Source organism: Penicillium crustosum, assembly GCF_028827405.1.
Source record: "Penicillium crustosum strain IBT 35664 chromosome Unknown utg000005l_segment0_segment0, whole genome shotgun sequence".
In the NCBI taxonomy this organism is placed as follows: Eukaryota; Fungi; Ascomycota; class Eurotiomycetes; order Eurotiales; family Aspergillaceae; genus Penicillium; species Penicillium crustosum.
In genome coordinates, this window is record NW_026623126.1 from 987,094 (window position 1) to 1,008,396 (window position 21,303).

Consider the following 21,303-nt stretch of genomic DNA (forward strand, 5'->3'; position numbering starts at 1 on the left):
TCTTTTACTTTAACGGGGGTGGTTTGTGGTTTGACAGAATGATCTATGTGACAATGTGTATGCTTGATGAATTTGTGCTTGCATTGGGGAGCGAATCATTGCAGGAGTACTTGACTTGATTTTATTAGCCAGATTTGATTCAATATGCATCAACTTGACAAGGATTTTGATTAAGGCTATCTCGAGTGCCTATACTCCGTATGCACAGTAGTATGTATCTCTATCCAATTTGACTCCCTAACGTCAATCCCATCAGTCGAATCATGTTTCATGAGGCATGTCATTTTACCAAACTGGTATCTTCGCCAGTGGTATCAGTCGTAAACAATTGAGAAGTCGCCCGAGCATTAAATGCAATATGCAACATGCAAAGCCCTAGACCAGACAGTCCGAATAAGTAATAAAGTAGAATCAAATCTGCTCGCTCTTCGCCGGAATCACTCTAGAACACCACCCACACCAAGCACGATACAAACCCTTCTCCTCCCTCTCAAGATAATTACCTGTATCCCTCTCATCCTCATACTCAACAACACAAGCACCAACATTAACCCTCTTTTTAGACTTATGCTTCACAATACCACCCAGCCCAATAACTTCCTGCCTGAAATACCCAGGCTCCTCATCCTCGTGGCTATCCGAGACGCCAATCCCCTCATAACCGAACGAGGGAGGAGCTGCAGGACTATGTGCCCTACTACTGGTATCACTCCCAGACCCAGATCCCTCATCGGCCTCACAGTCAACCTCAAGCTCAATCTCCTGCGCAGCAAGGCAGTTCTCACCACGCCCGCACTTAACACCCTGACTGCATTCGCCAATGCCAGTACCCAGCCCACCGCCGAGGTACGTGCTGTAGCGTGTGCGCCACGCCCAGACACGACGGTATGTCGTGTCATTACTACGCAGTGTCATTCCGCACTGCGTACACAGCCAGACGGCTTCCTCGCAATTGCAGGGGTTTCGCGCAAACGCAATTGCCGCGACGCTATTCTCGTTCCATGAGTCGGGGGTGTGCGGATCTGAGTTTGTGAAAGAGAGATGGGAGGAGAGTGGCGCTATCCCGCAGGGTCGACAGAGGCGGCGAATACGGTTTTTAAGGGCTGGTTGGGAAGGAGGTTTGATTGTGCAGTTCTGCGGAGCTTGGTTTAGCAATTTGGCGGGTCTTTTTTTTGGCGCGGGGGGACGGAGGGGATTTGACTTACTCTGCATACAACCTTGGCGCAGCGTCGACATTCGCCCACCATGTCGCGCGCGCACTTGGCCACCTTCCCGCGGGTCATACGGGTTTGCTCGCCGCTGGGACGGCTTAGTAGTCGTATGACTGATTTGACGCTGTCTGGGAGGACAGAGCCGCTGTCTAGCATCTCTGCTAGGGTTTCGATGTATTCATTCTCGCACCGGAGAGTCTCTCTCGCTAGTTGGTGGCGGAATGGTGCCAAGTTCACGTGGAACTGGCGACATGTATTCGAGAGGGCATAGAGGGTATTCAGGTCGATGGCGCGAGCGATTTCTTTGACAATACTATGGTGTGACCTGTCAGCTGGGTCTGAATCTTATTTGACGGCTGTTGGCAGGCAAATACATACGGATAACAACTCAAAGCCGCGGAGAATCCATTCCGATTGGGGTTTAGGATCTCGTTGGTCGTTTCATTCGGCAAAGTAGGCAATGTGGATAGTTCGGCCGGCTCCGACGCGATGGGGTCAACCATCAATGGGAATGGCTTCTCCAAATGTGCCGATCCATCGGGAAATGCATCGTCGAGGTCGACAAATACCACCATGCTGCTCCATCAGAGGCCTTTTCTCAAGATCAGGTTCATCAGATAAGATCAGGGGTCTTTTATAGTGCCCCGTTCAACATCTATGGAACTGAATGGTCCGGGGGGTGGGATGATGGCGGAGGGATCAATTGCCGCTCCGAAAACCGGGGCGGTGAGTTACGTGATCACGTTTCTGTATCCATGGATGTCGACTGTTCAACTTGTCTTCATTTCAGAAATGAGGATGCGATGTGGATAGCACAATAATAGAATGATACCTAGGTATACGTCATACTCTCTCAACTAGCCTCGGTCAAATCACCGGGGAGGCCATGTTCAACTCCGATATGGAGTATCCATAGATGTATACAGGTACATAAGCTCAGCCGTTTGTTTCCTAATCGGGTAACAAACGCGGCTTTATACCTTGATAGCAGTGTATTCTCAAAGCTCTTTGATTTCAGCGTATACATACTACATGTTATTTAGTAACACCATAATAAGGGGCTCAAAGAGTATAAGGAATTAAGTTCTTCACATGTTACAAGTATATAGATGTAGTAGTGGACCCCAGGTGTCTGGGCAGGAGTATTTACTTAGGTAATTATAAGGTTCCCCATAGTTGGAGTCATACTCAAGTAGTATCCATTCAATTTCCTCCAATTCGTCAGACTTTACCGAGGAACATTCCAATTTACTTTCCTTTTATCCATTTATGACAGCCCTGCCCTGCCCTGGGGAAATTGGTGGGGGTTGATAAGCATCTGATATCCCCCCCTCATATCCCCCGCTCTTCCACTTCTCTATCATCCCAAGCCATGCCGCTCAACGCCAAAGCCGTATACACCCGCGAGAACGCGGACTATGTCCCATTTGCTAGTAGACGGAGTACTGTCCACAGCACCAAGGGCATCATATCATGCACCCAACCACTAGCCGCTGCTGCGGGTCATAAGATCCTGAGTCAAGGTGGAAATGCAGCGGTATGCGCCTTATTCAATTCTACGCGTCGCATTCCATTTCAGCAATACTGACTGTGATATTCTTGCCTAGGATGCTGCTGTTGCCGTTGGTAAGCCTCGCCTCGAGTTGCATAATCACAGTACGAAACAATGAACTGATCTCATGCTTCTACAGCCGCCGGACTCAATATGACTGAACCTTGCTCCACGGGCATCGGAGGCGACATGTTCTGTCTCTTCTACAATGCCAAGACGAAGAAGGTGCATGCGCTCAATGGCTCTGGTCGGTATCCTGGTAATGCCAGCTTAGAGAAGGTCCGCAAGGATCTCGGTCTGGCCCCCGGACAGCCGGGCAAGATGCCCATGTTGAATGCTCTAGCTGCGACTACGCCTGGAGCGGCTGCAGGATGGGTTGATACAATCGAGAAGTTCGGTAGCGGTAAGTTGTCGCTCGAGCAGATTCTACAGCCTGCCATTGAGCTGGGAGAGGAGGGGTTTCCTGTGTCGGAGCTTTCATCTCAGGGTGTAAGTATTCAATTTTCAACCACAATCGCACCATGGTACCATAAACTAATCCGCGCGCAGTGGAATGAATCCGAGAAAGATATCCGCAATGCATCCCCTAATTTCCGTGAAATGTTGAAAGTCGATCCTTCAGCCAAAGATGGCGTGCGAGCCCCGCGTCCAGGCGAAATCATGAAGAATCCCACTCTAGCCAAGACCTTCCGCGCACTCGCTGCAGAGGGCAAGAAAGGATTCTACCAAGGACGGATCGCAGAATCGATCGTCAAGGTGGTGCAAGACCTGGGGGGCTACATGTCACTCGAGGATCTAGCCTATCACGCCGAGACCGGGACACAGGAAGTCGACGCGATCTCACTCAAGTTCACTGGCCAAGACATCGTCTCGAAAGCCACACCCGGCACAGATGGCGAAGCCAACCAAGGCGTTGAGATCTGGGAGCACCCACCAAACGGCCAGGGAATCGTGGCGCTAATGGCACTCGGCATCATGGAGGAACTTGAGAAATCAGGCAAGATCCCCAAGTTCACTGAGGCCCAGCATAACTCTGCTGAGTACCTACACGCTGTAATTGAGAGTCTGCGCATCGCCTTTGCCGACGCAGCCTGGTGGGTTACAGACCCAGATGTGGAGAGCGTGCCTTCGCAGGGCCTACTCGACCGCGCGTACCTCGCAGAGCGGGCGAAGCTGTTCACACCCGAACGCGCAGCAGATATCCTGGACCACGGCAGTCCAGCGCACAACCACTGCGACACGGTGTACTTCGCAGTGACGGACAACGAGGGCAACGGCATCTCTTTTATCAACAGTAACTACGCCGGGTTCGGAACGGCCATCATCCCTGCTGGTTGTGGCTTCACGCTGCAGAACCGCGGTGCCAATTTCTCGCTGCAGGAAGGCCACCCTAATGTCCTAGCCCCCCCGCAAGCGACCATACCACACTATCATCCCTGCCCTTATCACTAATATCGCCGATGGCTCCCTACACTCCGTTTACGGTGTTATGGGTGGCTTTATGCAACCCCAGGGCCATGTGCAGGTTATGCTCAACATGCTTGCCTTCGGGTATCATCCCCAGGCAGCGCTCGATTCGCCGCGCTTCTGTCTTGCTGCGCCGAATGACGAGAGTACTGACCGCACGGTGTGGGTTGAGGAGGGTATTAGTGATGCCACCGTGGAGGGACTACGTCGTCTTGGTCACAAGATTGAGGTGTTGACTGGTTGGAAGCGGTCTATGTTTGGTCGTGGCCAGATCATTCGTTCATACTATGACGATGGGAAGTTGGTTTATGCCGCAGGCAGTGATCTTCGAGGCGATGGTATGGCATTCCCTTTGCTGTAGAGGCATCTTGATGTAGACATGTACCTAGTCGCAAGTGACAGCTATCAAGAAGTCCACGTCTTTTACTTAATTCTTTCTGTTTCATTTTCTTAAGACAGCATCATGGCTGTTTATCATCGGATCTTTCTACCGACGTAAAACCGACCAATCAGACCAATGAATGTGCAGCTTCACGGCTGTACTCAGATAAAGATGATCCATGTTGAACCCCCTATTTCTATCATATGAGTGCCCTGTACGTTATGTCCCTATACACCCTGAGAAAGGATGGCGGAGGATGTATCGATATAGGGGAATGAAGGGCAAACCCCAAACCCATTTCCCAATTCTTGTCAAAGAGAACAGTACGGAGTACTATTGTTATAGATAAAGGTCTCCACAGAAGAGTTAGAGACTAGATGTGCCAAAGAACAACCATAACCCCTGGTGCAATCTTGTCCCTACAATGTAGGTAGGCCATAACCCGTAGACAGTACCTATACTACGTACAGTATCTATCACAACACTACTCCATGCTCCACACTACATACCAAATACAGCACACCCAATTCACCAAGCCCAATCAAGAATCACCAAAACAAAGAGTAAATGCATATCATCGCTCAAGCAGGCAGGTCGTCTAAACGAAAGCCAAGGCCTCGAAAAACCGTATGACTCCCACGAGAACCCCTGATCGACACGCCAGACTAACCGTGCCCCACAGCCAAGTCCGCGACAGCTCTAATTAACTATTTTGTAGGTAAGACTCAGGAGAAGGGGGAAAGCAATAACGGTGATACAACATTGAAATTCATAACCAAAAGACAAAATCATCAATGTAAACGTATGATCATAAATCAAACAAATAACAACCCTCAAACTCCCCATCTCGAACCAAGCTTACTCATACTCATACTCATACTAGTAGTACTCAGGTCCAGGGCTAAGACACAGTCTCAAAGGCCAATTCCAGATCGAAGCCCAAAAACCCACCTACTCTCCGGCTCTCCGCGCGAGATGAACACAAGACCCGAATCCACGACGACTCCTCCAATCCAAACCTTGGAACCGACCCAGCCAATTAAAATTATTTTTCCTCTCTAGTATTTACTCCACGAGACCCAGAACTAGTCTAGCGGGGAGAGAAACAAGGTGGAGAAGAGCAGGTCCGTTTACCACATCGAGAATAGCCTGGGGACCAGCGTGGTTAACTCCCTACCTAATAACAGCAGTTGATGATTATGTACTCACAAAATGGCCGTTCGGGGCGTACGGGAATATAAAGTGGAGTTAGTCGAGTCTTTAGCCAAACGCTAAGGTCCAGGACCACAAAGTAGCGACCGAAAGAGAGTTTTTGGGCGGACTTTTTTTTTTTTTTTTTCAAGAATTGGAATTGGAATTGTAAGCTGTGGGACCTTGACTTTTGCACTTTGAATTTCAGGAGATTTGATAGTCAACCCTGGGGCGTACAATGCCTTTGAAGAACCTTGGAACGTTTTACCTACAGCGTCCAACGTTGTACCTACCTACCTAGGTACTTGGAAAGGATGTTTTCCAAGGTTCGGTTCTTTCCTGGCGCTTTGTTCCGCTTTACATAAGCCGAAGTTTATCCTTTTCCATGGAATCGATTTCCGCTAGATCGAAGATCGCTTATCTCGCTTGGGTCCACGGGTATGACGGCCAACCGAGCCACGGGTGTTGATTTATTAGAGTTGAACTTTATATCGGGCGTTTGAAAAGATTTGTCATTTCATCAAATTTCCAAGGTTGGAGCTATACATTTATAAAATGCCGGGGTATGGTGGGACTATCGTCAAACGAAATTTGCAGTACATTTGAATGGCCTGCAGGGGTATAGATGGTATAGTAGACAAGAATGGCAAAAAAAAAAAAAGAGAGAGAGAATCATGATCGTGTCGTCAAATATCACACATAAGGAAATGCGTCAAACAAAAAAAAGGAAAAAAGGACCATCAACTCCAACTCCAACTCCTAGTTTGTGTCCGTGACACTTCGGTCGTTTTATTTGGAATAATTGATGGGTGCGTGAAGCGACGGCAACCGGTGGACCCAGAGTCCAGGTGGTTACTCCGGCCCAGAATGGAGACAGGTGGAGAGCTCTGGTAATGACGATTGAGTCATTTATAAGGAGTCGAGACCACCCTTCGGGAGTCCCGTCCATTGGACCCACATCTGTTTTGTTTTCCATGAAGTCCAAAGATTTTTAGGGCCGTTGGATCATCCGCGGTGGTTTCGTATGGAGGCAAACGCCCGGGTAGTTGTGTATGTAGTCATAAAATTTGCCCGTCTATGATCAATATAGTTTGATCACAGAGCTTCGATGATATTTTCACATGCTCCAGGTCACAGGGAACTGCTGCATGGAGTGGACCTGGTCCTCATAGGGAAGACACTCTGCGCTGGACCACGGAGGAGAAGGGTAGTGGCACTGAACGGGCTGGGGATATATTAGTCAATGGTCACACTGAATAATCACAAAGAGAACTCACTGGCTGGATCATATTCTCCCCCATGGACATGGGAACTAGATGCGATGGAGGCATGCCGGCATCAGTATCCCAGCGGAGGGGAGTGTGCATCTGAAGCGGGGATGAGGTGACATCGCCCTTGAGGATATTTTTGGGGTACTGGTCGATGACCGACACAGATGCGGAAGAGATGGAGGAGCTAGAGTGGGGAGGGAGAGAGAAAGTCGCATCCGACAGAGGCGAGGGGCAGGTCTCTGCGGGGGAAGAGTAGAATGGGCTGTCGTCAACAGACTCTGGGAGCTGGCTATGGAAAGCCGGGCGGGGCTGTAGGGGCAAGTCGACGCCGCTCCACATTAATGAGCAGTCGTTGTTTGCCAGATCCGGGTGAATCCCCGGAGCCACGAGTGAGCCGATAGACATGGAGTGTGAATGGGAGGGTGCGGTCAATGGCATTCCATGGTCCATTGACATACAGCGCGGGACAGCGGACTCGGTTGCGATGGGCTGTGGGTTGTTGGATGTCCACGAGGACTGCTCTGATTGTGATTCGAGTTCGCTGCCATTCTTGTTAGTATGCGCCATATTGCCAAAAGCTCCCTGTAATACTCACTGTCTCTCCATGTGGCGCGCAAGTAGATCAGCACGGTGGAATGCTTTCTTGCACCCCTGTGTTGCGCAGCGGTACGATGCCTCGGGGTTGTGGTTCAACTCATGGCGTCTTCGGTGCTCGGCTCTGGTGAAGACCTGCAATGGAGTCAGTTTGATTGAACCGATAGGTGTCTATAGATATATATGGTTGCGCCGACCTTTCCACATGCTGGGTATTGGCAGGCATGTACGCGCTTTCCCTTCTTGGCCTTGCTAATGCGATGGGTGGTTGGTGTATAGGTCACGGGCACAGTAGCATCTGCCGGAGAGGTTGTACGCATGCTGTTCTTCCGGCCCGCCATGTTGGATTTGGAAGCAAGTTGTTGAGGTTCAGGTGAAGAAGAGGAGGAGACAGAGGGCGAGTTCAAGACTGAGACGATGTGGTTTGGACCGATGCGCCCTGTGGATCCCCGGGTCATGGCGTGTATAAAGACAATAGAAGAGAAAGAGTAGATAAGTATGGGAGGGATGGAATGATACAAGATATAGATATAAGGCTGGTTTGAATTGGAAGATGTAAGCTGCAGAGAATCCTGGAAGAAGAGAAGAGATGAAGAAGAGAGGAGGGTGGACTGATATAGAGGGAACAATATGCACAGTAGAAGGGCTGTTCCTACAGATCTACGAGACGGATTAATAGACTTTGGGTAAATTGGAGGAAATTAATATGCGCTAAAAAAAAAAAGAATAATTTAAATAATTTAAATAATGAATTAATTCCCTAAAATATACGGAGTATTCATGCTAATAATAATTCCAACAAAAATAATTCCAACATAAGGCTAACTAAGGCTAACTGAGATTAGATCCAGGGAAAAAAAAAAGAAAAAGAAAAAAACCAGCACGGGCGTGGAGGCGATGATCGCTCTGCGGGATGATCAGAGCATAAGCCGTACTAAATTTACACGACAGGGGCATTGCATTAGAGCCAACATGAGTGCGGCTGAGGCGCACTTTCCAGTCTGCCCTTTAATGATTCATAACAAGGAATTTGGCGGAATAGGCCGTTGGCTGTTTTGGTTCGAGATAGCGTAATTTCGCTACCGTTCGTAATTAGTGCTTATTACCCTATTTATACTAGTATATAATGCTACAATACTATAATAGGGAATGGAATGGATTCCAAATACCATCGCAACCTTTACCTAAAATAAAGAAAGTCAAGAAAATAGAGCATTAAACGAGAAACGAAGCCGCTAAAACGGCTCTGATATTCCAAATCCCGCGTGGAGAGCTTTCACATCGAGGGCTGCGAGTCCAAGCTCCCACGGAATGCAACGGGTTTGCCCCATTAAAAGGCTAAGGTAAATATCAGTGGGGCATGTGCTGGTTTAGGCAACTCGGAGGACCAGATTGGGAGGCGCTATTCCTAATATGGCATGTAAGAGGCTCGCTACAGGGCTGCATGGATACCAACTGGCGGCACATTTTTCTGAATTAGGAATACGGTCCAAAATATTAAATATTTGCAATTTTTTATCTTCTCTATTCATTTGTTGGCTTCTATATATATCACAATAATAACCTAAGGGTTGGATATATTCGAAGGTTGGATAGGGTCTCTGGCAGAACGGGAAGATCCTTGGGTCCAACCAAAGCCTCAACCAAACTTGAAGTCGATTGAACCGAACTAGCCCGAGTTCACTAAACCAAAAGTAGAAAGGGCGTAAATCAAAAAATAAAATAAATAAAAAATCAAACACCAAAAAAGCAAAGAGAGTCAGCCTAGTGGTGGGGGCCCCGGAGCCCTTGGCTGGCGGGTCTTGGCATTTTGTCATTTTGTCGTTTTCCAAAGTTTACGCTTTTGTTTCAGTACGCCGATCCTTAACGCTTGTGGGTGGACGGATACCCCAAACTCCCGGCTCCGTATCTCAAACCGTCTCAGTTCGTCCGGGGGAAACCACTTGGTGGAACGGTTACTATATTTCTTACTATATCCTCCTATATTGTGCATAGAACTATTGATTTATATACTATAAGGTATATGAATCTCCATATACACACCATCTTATCCCGGGGGCCCAAACGCCTGTTAATAAGTTTGACTAAGTTGCCCTGCACCCCGCCCCATGCAACATTGCATAACCGGAGAATAGCTCCCCTGTCACCCTCGTGGCAGAGCAAGCATCAGGAGCCGAATCCCAGATAAGTGACAAACATCTTATACTACATTAATATACACTATCTATGGCGAGATTTAGATGCGTAATACATACTTTGTACTACTGTATCACATAAAACACGCTATATGCATCCCCTAGATTTCTGGAAATAATCATTCCTTCTGCAAAGCACATCCCTAAAAGGAAAAAGGAACAATAAACTAAAATAACAAGCAGTACACATTATGCAGGGGACTTTGAAGGATCATTCCAGGCTAAGATATGACCCGTGCTGATGCCCGTCACTATCACGACCGTTTAGCAAAGGCCAGACAAATCACGGGCACTAGGTAGATGGCTGTGGGGAGGAGAGTGTGATCGGGTTCTCGCGCGATCCACCATCTACAATGTGAGTCGTTGCAGATTATGAGGATCCGCGATGAGAATCTTGATCTGGACTGCAAGGCATTCTTGCAGGGATTTTTGAAACATACTTCGTAATTGGATATAACTAGATGGGAAAATCAGAAACAGAAACAGTCACATATGCAGCGTGCGGGAACTACCACAGCCTCTTTTTTTTTCCCTGCTTCCAAGTTTAGACACATTAGACATACATGATGCATCCCCTTGCCTCGACGCCGTATCCCTGTTTATACAAGCCAAGAGAAGAGGGGTCTCGTCCATGTCCATGTGTGATCGGCTGCTGCGGTTAAGGTCAGAGAGCGGGCTTAGCTTGGGGTTTATACGGAGTACCGGCAGTGTAATTAAAGCTTTTTGTTTAGTTCTCTCTCTCTCTTTTTTTTTTTTTTTTTTTTTTTTTTCCTACTCGGACTGATAGTATTAAAATCGATCGTTATTGGTAACCACAGTCCTGTTGTGCATAATCTTGATCCCCTTCGGGTGTAGAGTGGCACGATGTTAATATGAATTGTGTACAATTTTAGGCCAATCGTGGTCTTATTAAGACGGAATTCAATACTCGAGATCTGACTCGCGCCGTTTCCCCCTGTGTTCGTAATGGCTCATAGTTTTTAGTCTCCTTTCGCTTGTTAGCTTCTGTGTGGATCTTGGAAATTGCTTCAAATCTTACGGATGAAGGGGTAGTTGTGTAACCAACTCGTCTCTTTTTTCTCTTTTGAGACAGTGCTTTTGGTTTTATAGCGCTGTTGGGATCGTCGGCAAATTGCCATTTATGATGCTGATAGCCGAATTTGGGGGATGTGGATAATATTGAGTATGCCCAGGTGGGATGATGGTGCATTGGTAGTGTCTACTCTCCATTGAGAATCTATAAACAGTCTATTAATGCCTTCTTTCCTTATTAAGATGAAGATTACCTGAATATGCATACCGATTCTGGTGTGGTACACAGCAAGACGAATAAGCCTTGTTCCTACAATAGCAACACCATGAAGAATACGAAGAAGGGCATACAAAGCGCAAGTGACCATGATCAGCAGTATAAAACTAGCGAGTCAGAGAGCTTGGTTTAATGTTGGTTCTTTTTTTAGATGCTTACCACACGGGGTGGACATCCATGAATGCATATGTACATGCCAGGCCGTGCACGCTAGTCTTCTTTTGATATTAAATAATTAATATTAATTAATATTTTATTTGATGACGGTATGTATGTACATGGATATTCTACTCATCCATCACATGTCCTATTTAAGACAATAGCAAAATCGAAGTTTCATCAACTTTATCTCGGATATATCATCTATGCTACCAACCTAGGAAATAGAGCAGATTATTTTTGCACGTCATTCAAGATAGTGGCATAGACGACGGTTCTTGTTATAGAAGGTACAAAGTATTCCGTACATTACGCTCCCTTCCTAATTTGTTCCTGATCGACATCATAGCACCCAAAACTAATTTTCGGATATGGAGTATCAATTTCCCATGGTATATTTCGAATTGATATTTAATTAAATCAGCATCGGCAACGTGACCCCATGTTCATGACCCTTGAAGCATTTACGGGAGTCTCAGATTCCAAGATCGACATGGGCGCACCCCGGGGTTTACCCACGTTGTTTAGACACCCCTTGAAACTGCGGGAAGAAGAGGGAAAATAGGGGGAAGGAAAAAAAAAAAAAGAAAAAGAAAAGAAAAAGAAAAAAGAAAAAGAAAAAGAAAAAGGAATTACTCGGAATATGAACAGCTTATTCCGCACTCCGTACTCCGTACATGCAAGCGTAAATGCGCACTTTTTCTTTTCCCCACCAGCCCACCTCAAGCTTTAGAGGCTCTTTGATTCTAGGTCATGGTCAAAAGGTGGTCCTTCCGGGTCTCTTTCGTCCGGGTTAGTGAACCTCCCTTTTAACCTCCCGTGGTCCGTGGTGGATCTCACGGTATTCAGGAAGGTTAAGTATTGAAGGAGGAAGTTGCGGATAAGGCTGATGGCGTCGTGCATTTTAGTTGCCTTGTTCTGCACATACTTCCAAGGTTATAATAATTTAAAAAAAAATCAGTATGTACGGAGTATGTACATCATACATGTAGGTATGGATTATTCCATGGAAGGCGAATCTCACCTCAGATTCAGAAGCATCTGCTCTAATTGGTGGGAAGTGCCATTGTTTTTGATTCGCTTGATCGAACGAGATAACCCGCTCTAGTCTAGAAAAGACTCTCTAACTTTGATTTTTAATAAATATCGCGCAATTATTACTAGAGTGAGAAGTGGTCCTAAAATTCGGGTTCGCTACACATACTCCCTTGGTATTGCGGCTATTACCGATGTCTCGGTTGAACTACAGCTTCTTTTTTTTCGGGATCAGCCGAAAACAAAAAAAGGGGACATCGGTTATACCCGAAGACTTCCTGGCTTCTAAAGTTTAGCTTTTCCGTTAAAAAATAGAAAGTGTGGTAGGTTTACCCCTTACTTTGTACAACTTTATCCGATCCGTATGCCGTTCTACCGGTTGTTGAAATTCAATAATGTGTCCACGTGGAAAATGCCCTAAAATCATTGTAAGCGCTACCCAGGTGGTGTACATTATACAAATCGGGTTAGCTCAGGCCCACTCGGTTATGCCATTATCCCCTTCAGGGCTTTGACAATCTCCAGGGCTGACCTTGATCTTGTTTAGAGGTGCTGATGTTGTTTTAGTCAAATCCCCTCATATCTAAGTTGTTATTAGCTCCACAATCGTCAACGCCTCGATTCTTGTGTTCCGGATGGAACGGCTCGTCGTGCGTCTGTCTAGATTGATGCACCACCATCATTTGTATAACGTACCACTTTGGATGGTCCAGAAGCCGAGAAGTGTGATCGATCTACTCCGTACATACTCACGGTCCAATCCCGTAGAGCTGATCGTCACTATCTGTCAAGGTCTTTTTGGTCCATCGTCACTGGGGATCAGTGAGTGAGGCATTTGTCGTCCAAGGTTCCCCTGCCTGCATTGACTAAAGCAAACCATACCGGATACAGCCCACTTGCAGGGGTTGAGCGAGATTAACCGAACAGATGAGAAGGTGACTCGTCATCTGCATACTCTCCTTACACTCGACAATCCCTTTATCCATGTCGCGGGATCTACCATGCCTACGGTAATACTACCTATTTACCAGGGTTCTATTTGCCAGGATGGCATATACTAACATTCTACTCCGTACTCCTTGTTACTATGTTGTACTGATTCCTGTTCCTGGGGTACTTCCCCACACGGACTCGGATCGTACCTAGGTAGCAATCCTTTCACTAAAAAGGCAAGAGGGTCAAGGTCTAGGCTCTGCAGGGTGGAGTAACGGTCTACCGAAGAATAAATACATAAAATGGTCCCCAATTTTCTCGTACAGGAAGGTTCTTTCGGGGTTATCCCGATAATTGTACGGAGAATGTTCTATGCTTGCTTTTCCCATATTTACGCTTTTTGCAAGGATACGCCAATGGCGTAAACCCCCTGCAGCTCCTCACGTTTCAGATAACCTCGTCGATCAGGCCATGCCATGTGGCCGGATTTTGCAAGGCAGATTTCGAGTGCCTGAGCGTCGAGCACCGATGCCTATATCTGGTAATGATCGTTGTTTTATTATATTTTGTACGGAGTATTCAATCTGTTGTCACCGTTGAAGACACTGCTGCCATGATCCCCATGCATGCTAGGAAGTTAAATCTCTCGGGAAATTATGTATAGGGGATGTCGATACCATTTTTTTTTTTTCTCTTTTTCTTTTTCTTTTTTTTTTCTCAGTAATCTACTTGTCTTGGCTCTGTGCTTCTTTCTTTTCTTTAAAAAAAAAAAGAAACGGTTTGTTTTAATTTTCATAGAAAATGCACTGCATAGTACTTTGTACTTCGTACCCGGCTCCACGGCCGAACCCAACGAGGACATTCACGTTAAATTTAAATCCACCTCTTACATATGTACTTTCCTCTTCCAGCGAGCCTGCATTGGCTTGCACCAAAAATCAGTATCCCTGTAGCCCATGTGGTTCTACAGAGTACATTACACTAAAAGGGAAATGAGAGCTAATTTAGGTCACGTAACTATGCAGGCACTACTGCAGCAGATGCATACAGCTGAGGCACTAGCCAGTTCCAGCCAATGCACAAATTGGCTGTTAGCTCAAACAGGAATAAGCGACTTTATTTCGTTTCAGCTCCGTTACCGTGTCCATGTCCGTGGACAAACCTGTTACTATGAATTAGGAAGGTGCTATGTTGATCCGGGATGGCTTTGGTGTCTTTAGCCTGCTTTATGCTTATTTATAACCATTTACTCCGTATAACATTTATATCCATTATACTCTGTACACTCCGTATCCGATATTATTATTAGTCTGCATATGGAGTAGTAAATTTACGCGAGATTCTCCCGATCGGCTCGGGAGATCTCTCGACCCAGTAAAAGTATTACCGCACATCGATATCCTAGACCTATCCCAGAGCATGCGAGGAGCTAATGCACATTATTAATACCCTACCTAAGTAACTACCTAGGTAGGTAGCTAGATATGTACATTTTCATATTAGTAATAGGTTATTAATGTTTTAGGCTACACTAAACCCGCCAAATCCCGACCAGCAACGAGGGACCGGGTTTTGCAGGGATGTGTTGAGGATCATTTCTCTGATACTTTGATTGAGATAGAAAATTCCAACCTTAGACCGGAATACGAAGCCAACCTGCACAACAAAGGGGTATAACACAATCTTAAAAACAAACTTTGGGAGGCATTTATTTACTCCAGAGATTTACAGTCTAATCTCACAGTATGGGGCAAACTAGATCTACGGATATTGCACACGGATCATGGTTCGTCGATTTTTCCCATGACCCCTTTTTTTTAATTTCCCCTACAACGTACAGAGTATAGATTTTCTTTTACTCCGTATGCCGTATACACACGTGTACGGAGGGTTGTATCTTCCGAGGTGCGATGTGCAACGGAGCTAATTCCTTTGCTCTGTTCCGTGCCATCGAGACCACATGGCCAAAACTGTGGGCCATTGCAGATCACTTAACGGGTGTCGGTGTCGCAGAGTCCTCCCCAGTTTGGGAGTCCCTCACTACCTAGGCGGGTTAGGTAGTGTAACGGATAAAGGATCCTTACAACATGAAAACAGAATTGTCACTTAACCTTATCGGCTGGGCCACGAGAGTGGAGCACCACTGATTCGTTGCTGACCCCATGTGATCAAAGCGGGGTATAGTGATAGATAACATAGGACTCCCCTGGATCCTGTTCCTCTTGGACAAGAGTTAGCCTTGTCACGTTGAAGACAATACAATCTGTTCCTCTCTCCTACCATCGTATCTTACCCGGTTGACAGGCCGTACACCTGAAAACAGTATACCTTTACAGGTAGCTTGTTGTTGTTGTTTTCTTTTCCTTTTTTTAAGGGAATATCCGCTAAGCTCAATCTAGCTATACCATTTAAGTTTTTAGTATGCAGCAGATTAGCTACTCGCCTTAGTACTAGGATGCTACCTCACAAAGCTAATTAAGGAACATTACACCGTATTCCTGCAGTAGTCGAAGGCAGCATCCCCCATTCGGAAGAAGTGCTATTCTGCAACCAACAACAGACTCAAACCAATCGGCGTAAGAACTACTCTGCCTACTCCGTAGATGTGCTTGAGGCGAGGTGCATATAGTTAGCCAACGGAAGCATGACATCATGCGTAATCAATGTTATGGGCGCCAGCGTGCATCTGCCTAGTTATGCTTGTTAACGCTGTTGGTTTTTCTGCCATCTCTATTGGTTCAGTGTTCTGCAGCGTGAGGATGACCGTGTAACAATTGTCCGATTGGGGCTGGAAATAGGAACGGCTAGTGTGTTGTTTCTTTCTAGACCTCTTTGAGATGCAATATAAAATATACAACGTACAATATATATTTATATTACATATTGCATATTGTATATTATATACTCCGAGCTCCGAGCTTCGTATTATACTCTGTACAGAGTACTCCATCCAACATATAGTGATCGGCGAAGTTCACATGATTTCCGGACATACCGGCAATTTACTCCGGAATTACCGTATATAGAGATCTCACATTTTGACATGGATCATGAGAAACAAAATATGGGACCATGTACATACTCCGTACGGAGCACCGAGTAAGAAAGACTTGGCAAAGAGTAGTGGCAATCTTAGACCTCGATGCGAGTCAAGTAGATCCGAAACAGCCCGACCAAGCTCTCTTCTTTGTCGCCTAGTCTCCGTGTTCAATATCTTTAGCGGGTAATCTCCAGCCCCGACGGGAAATCATCCATCCTTCTTTGAGACAAGGGTTATTCTATCAACGCCTCTGATTCATCCGCTGGAACAGCCTACCAACCAGGCTAGCAAGACTAGCATCCTTCAATCTCCTTTCTCTCTCCTGCAGGTCTAGATCGTCGCTAAATTAGCGTCGCTTCAAGCCATGTGGTTGTCAAGTCCGGTTTAATCCCGGTCCAAGTCCGTCTAGCCGCTGTTGGGTTTGGGGTTGATCTACTTGGGCCGTCGAGATCGACGCCTTTCTCATATCGGGGGAGGGGCGGGATTCGGCGATTCGGCGGTGAGGTGGGAGAGGCTATGTAGCTATGGACTAGTTTGTTACCTGGGATTGGAGCTAGCCAGCTGGCAGTCATGACTCATGCGGTTTTTATGTGAGGTCTATGTTTATCTCTTTCCTGGTGCCTGGTGTCATATGTCATAGAAAGTGAGGGGATGAGATGCTAGGCATCAACGAAGGGTAGTCGGAGATTGTCCTCTCGTCCGATGCTTTGATCGAATTGATGGAGGCTGGACTGGATGCTTGACGCTGAACCATTTCTAGTTCAAGAGCCATGTGCTTTGAAAGTCGGGCATGCTCGAATCTCTTTGAATGGGATCTGTTATCTCTCGAGGTTTGTGAATAACCTCATTTTGCAGTCCCTGAAAAATGAGGACAAGAAAGGAACGTTCTGTGCTCTTTGTTCCTTCTAAAACGTGAGCCGAACATCGATCTTGGACTCATCTGATGTGTTTCAATGCTGTTTGTTGATTGACGCGATTTTCAATGTTTGCTTCGTCGAGACCGCGATAGTCATCATTGCTCGCTCCTTCAAGTGTTCCATCCTCTTCCAAGATTGTTTTCTCTTCATCCCACGAAATTTACGTTATGCTTTGAGCTCACTTTACTTTGATCTACTATTCTCTTCTCTAATTCATTATGCCTCCGAACCCTACTATCAACGCTGCTGAGACATTTAGGACGAGTCTAGATATTGAACGGGAACTTCCCGTATACTCCGTCCCAGTAGAGACAGGCCGGTATATCCACAGCTTCAGGATAGCAGTGCGTAACTGGAACGAAACTGGATGTGTTTGACCCTACAAGCTGAACTGCATTCGCGATGCTATCACTTCTAAGCGTTGTCAACGATGTCGCCATGCCCATGACAAGTGTGAACCTACTAGTATACTCATTTCAAATGCTCCTTTGCGTCTATATATCCGTGGAGTCGAACTGCACGCATTGCTGGAGTTGGTATAGGAGTTCTAAATCAGGAATCGGACAAACCGACGATGCTGCGCTGATTCACGGTATTGAAATTGTTCGAACCGTTGCAGCGGCTGTGCGAGCTCTCTGCTTCGCTCTTGATTGTCTGATAAAATCCCATAGCAAGGCTCACACCTCGGTGGGCAGGCGTTTTGAAACTGCCATGAGTCTATCTCACAGTTTGTTCTCTTTCTATAGTCTACTGACATTTCGAGGGGTTTAGGCAGATAAAGCTTCCTACGTTCGATATTGCTCTTCCGGGCGCCATTTCTTGCAAGTTATACCTCCGCTTGATCCCCCTAGTGATGGCTACTCCTCCAAAGCGGGTTAAATTAGAGCATTGTTCTCGCTAGAACCTTCATCTTGCTGCCAATTCTGACAATGGTCTGCCTTAGTACCTCTCCGTTCTCTCGTGGCCTCCATTTAGAGTCCTTTTTTTTTTCTCTCGAGGTTTCTCCCTCTTTGTACGGTGAGGCATGGATTTTGGAGAGATTCTGTTTGAATTTGAGCTCTCATACTAAATCCACTTGCATGGAGTCTTTGTGTCCATTTTTTGTACTTTGTAATAATAGCTTCTCGGGCGCTATTCATTGCCTCTTTGTTCATATGAAAACATAAGTGTAAAAATTATGTATGTGGTTCATTGACTGCAATAGACCTTGGGAGCTGGCTGAAGGCCGTCAATATATCATTGACTTTAATCTAGTTATATGTGAGAGTAACTGATATGTTTTGGATGTTCTTTTCAAGTCCTTTCAAATACAACATATATATTCAAGCAGTAAAGACCAGAAACCGCACAGACGGTGTTCTATGTATAACGAGGGACTAAAGCACTCTGAAACGCTAGAGATATCCAAGATATATGTACCTACGAACTGGCGGTAAACCCAACTTTAACCAACGAAACCACTATGAGTTTGGTTTACAAGCAAATAACCACATACTGATGTGCATATCCATTCTCACATTAAGTACAGCTGATTGATCTCGCCTATTTACAGCCATCCATCCCTGAATCAGCCCGGACCGGAGCGAATTGCCGAACGCGAGAAGCTCATTATGGGGCCGATAGGCAAAGACTTGGCTGGAAACAAGAAAGAGACCACGAGGGGGATAAAAGTAATAAAAAAAAATCACATAAAACGAATGATTTGCTCATAAAAAAGGAAAATGTCGAGCACTGATAGAGCCGAAATAGAAAGAAACGCCTTTTCGAACACAACGTCTCTATATCCACCGAGACTTCACTATAATTGAACAAGATACAATGATCGGGTCTTCGGCAGAGAAGGCCGGTGGTGCGGTTTATTTCCCAATGTAGGCCCCAAGAAGTGCTGATCGAGAAGCAGGGTAACGTTGTCTGAGATGTAGACACGGAGGGTATTGGTAAAAAAAGAAGCAACTCAGAGGCAGGGCCTAAGAGACATCAGGTCACCAGCTGGGGACACCGATTCGGATCATGCCATATGCCGTTCGGATATCATAACTCCGCTGAATAACCCGACTGAAAAATAATGACAACAGGATGGGGAAGCTCTCATAAAGTAGTTCGATCGAGGCAGAAATGACGTGGGTTTCGCTAATACCGAGTGGAGATAAGAAATAGAGGAGGGTGAATGGTTCGAAAAATGGGTATTGGTTTAGCGATCGGGGTTCGTCACCTGTATCATATGTCAGCTCGAAACCCATGCTATCCGGTGTTACGCGTGCTTACCTGCAAGATCCGGCGAGAGAAGTCATGGTCATCATCGATGCTGCCATTGCTTTGGCGGCGCTGAGCCATGTAGTCACCATCGAACCGAGAATCGGACATCGAGGGCGGACCAGAGTCACGGCCATAGCCGCCAGTGCCACCAGCCGCAGCATTGGTTTTGTTCTGCTTGGATCGCCACCAGAAGAATATAGCACCGCAGAGAGCAGCGAATCCAACCACTCCGACGACAACTCCGGCCGCAATTGCGGCAGTGTTCTTGCTCTGCGAGGACTTTTCATCCAAATTTTCATAGACACTGCTTTGGGTGGGCTCAGAGGTTGCGGTCTCTGTTATTTCACCGGCAGTGGTGGAAGTAGTCGAGGTAGTCCCGTCAGCTTGCGTCGTCGTTTTGCTATGGCTACTGCTTTTGGTTGTGGTTGTGGTGGTTTTGGTGTCCGAGGGGTCGGAGTACGTGGGCACATCGTCTTCCAAATTTGTGGTGTAGACAGAGTAGTAGCCGGAACCACCGCCTATTCAAGATGATCGTTAGTAAGTCAATTCTCTGAGACTTGGGGTAGGTTATGTAGACATACACATATCGTCGGGCCAACCACTGCACGACGTGCTGCATTTGTCGCTTGAAACTTTGGCACTGTCTGGTGGCATCGTATTACCGCACACACAGTCAGAGCCTCCTGTCAAAGCAAATGTCGCGTAGTTCTTGGCACAGTGGTCCAGACACCATCCAGAACTCTGGTATGTCCAGCTCGTTGACTTTCCGTATCCAGGAATGCTCGAGTAGCAGCCCTTGAGTGTGCCTAATGGTGACCCCCGAGGAAGCACCTTGAAGTCTTTTGCAGCTGCAGAGGTGGCTGCCAGTAGCAGACTAGACACCGCGAGGGCGCCTTGGGTGTTGAAAAGCATGATGTATTGGGGGGAGAGGAAAGTCGAGTCTCGAAATCAGTGTGAAAACTAAACACCGCTGGACACAGTCACAGGGGTGTTATTGATGAAGGACTGGGGACGACCTGCGTAACCCTCAAGAACTTCTGTTTGAATGTATGCCGGTAGACGTTGTTTGTTCTCAAACTGCCCACCACGTTGGAACTGAATTATTCAGTTAGATACTCAGGGTGTATCTAACAAGGAAGTCGAGGTGTTTTGCGGTCGGAAAAAAATAGTGAAACGAAGGTGATTTCGCGTTCTGTTGACGGGTACTCGGGAGTAGGTGGTCGAGTAGAGGTTCACCCCCTACGATTCGGGAGAGAGTGAGCGACCGTGAAGTAAGAAGCAGTTCAGTTGATAATCCCCAAGTAAAGGGAGTAAAACGAGCGAAGAAATTGGGTTGTCGGTAACGAATGTGTGCAAAAGGGAGATGGAAAGATCAGGAGGGAAGAGAAGTGACGGATAATGGATCCCTTGAGAAAGGGACTGTCAAGGGGTCTGTGTTCCCCGGAGAAGGTATGAGGTACTTGGACTATGGGGGGAGGGCCCTGGTACACTCGAGTACCGGGTACTTTCAACGCAGGTCTTTCACGGGTGGTTTTAATGTTGTTTGCTCCTTGTATGGTACAGTATCAGGTATACAAACAAATAGTCCTCCAATGATACGTCGGAATACATTTAGGTAATCAGGCACCCGTCCAACTAACCCAGGGGACCAAGGTGGATCAATTTCCTATTTGGGTCCGACACGGCAGCTAGATGGAGTCCTTGGGTATGCCGCTAGTCTACTTTGGGGGCCAAGTGATGGTGATGAGACGAGGTCTCTGTGTGAATCTCGTCCAATATTCAATATCCAGT

At 46.6% G+C, this 21,303-nt stretch overlaps 5 protein-coding genes across 5 annotated transcripts; 2 read left to right on the forward strand and 3 right to left on the reverse strand.

Annotated features, from left to right (window-relative positions):
* Window positions 1-411: 411 nt before the first annotated feature.
* Window positions 412-1,786, reverse strand: N7487_011058 (uncharacterized protein; the record flags this gene model as incomplete). Its single annotated transcript, XM_056878788.1, has 3 exons — window positions 412-1,134; window positions 1,206-1,524; window positions 1,590-1,786. The coding sequence occupies 3 exons, from the start codon at window positions 1,784-1,786 to the stop codon at window positions 412-414; spliced, it is 1,239 nt and encodes a 412-aa protein (XP_056724107.1).
* Window positions 1,787-2,583: 797 nt separating this feature from the next.
* Window positions 2,584-4,215, forward strand: N7487_011059 (gamma-glutamyltransferase family protein; the record flags this gene model as incomplete). Its single annotated transcript, XM_056878789.1, has 4 exons — window positions 2,584-2,748; window positions 2,819-2,837; window positions 2,903-3,252; window positions 3,313-4,215. 4 exons carry the CDS (start codon window positions 2,584-2,586, stop codon window positions 4,213-4,215), a joined length of 1,437 nt encoding a protein of 478 aa, XP_056724108.1.
* An 85-nt stretch (window positions 4,216-4,300) lies between these two features.
* On the forward strand, window positions 4,301-4,591 carry N7487_011060 (uncharacterized protein; the record flags this gene model as incomplete). The annotated part of the gene is made up of 1 exon (XM_056878790.1): window positions 4,301-4,591. One exon carries the CDS (start codon window positions 4,301-4,303, stop codon window positions 4,589-4,591), a length of 291 nt encoding a protein of 96 aa, XP_056724109.1.
* A 2,329-nt stretch (window positions 4,592-6,920) lies between these two features.
* On the reverse strand, window positions 6,921-8,126 carry N7487_011061 (uncharacterized protein; the record flags this gene model as incomplete). Its single annotated transcript, XM_056878791.1, has 4 exons — window positions 6,921-7,028; window positions 7,081-7,615; window positions 7,670-7,803; window positions 7,866-8,126. The coding sequence occupies 4 exons, from the start codon at window positions 8,124-8,126 to the stop codon at window positions 6,921-6,923; spliced, it is 1,038 nt and encodes a 345-aa protein (XP_056724110.1).
* An 11,321-nt stretch (window positions 8,127-19,447) lies between these two features.
* On the reverse strand, window positions 19,448-20,424 carry N7487_011062 (WSC domain-containing protein; the record flags this gene model as incomplete). The annotated part of the gene is made up of 3 exons (XM_056878792.1): window positions 19,448-19,468; window positions 19,522-20,030; window positions 20,094-20,424. The coding sequence occupies 3 exons, from the start codon at window positions 20,422-20,424 to the stop codon at window positions 19,448-19,450; spliced, it is 861 nt and encodes a 286-aa protein (XP_056724111.1).
* Between the last annotated feature and the right edge of the window lie 879 nt (window positions 20,425-21,303).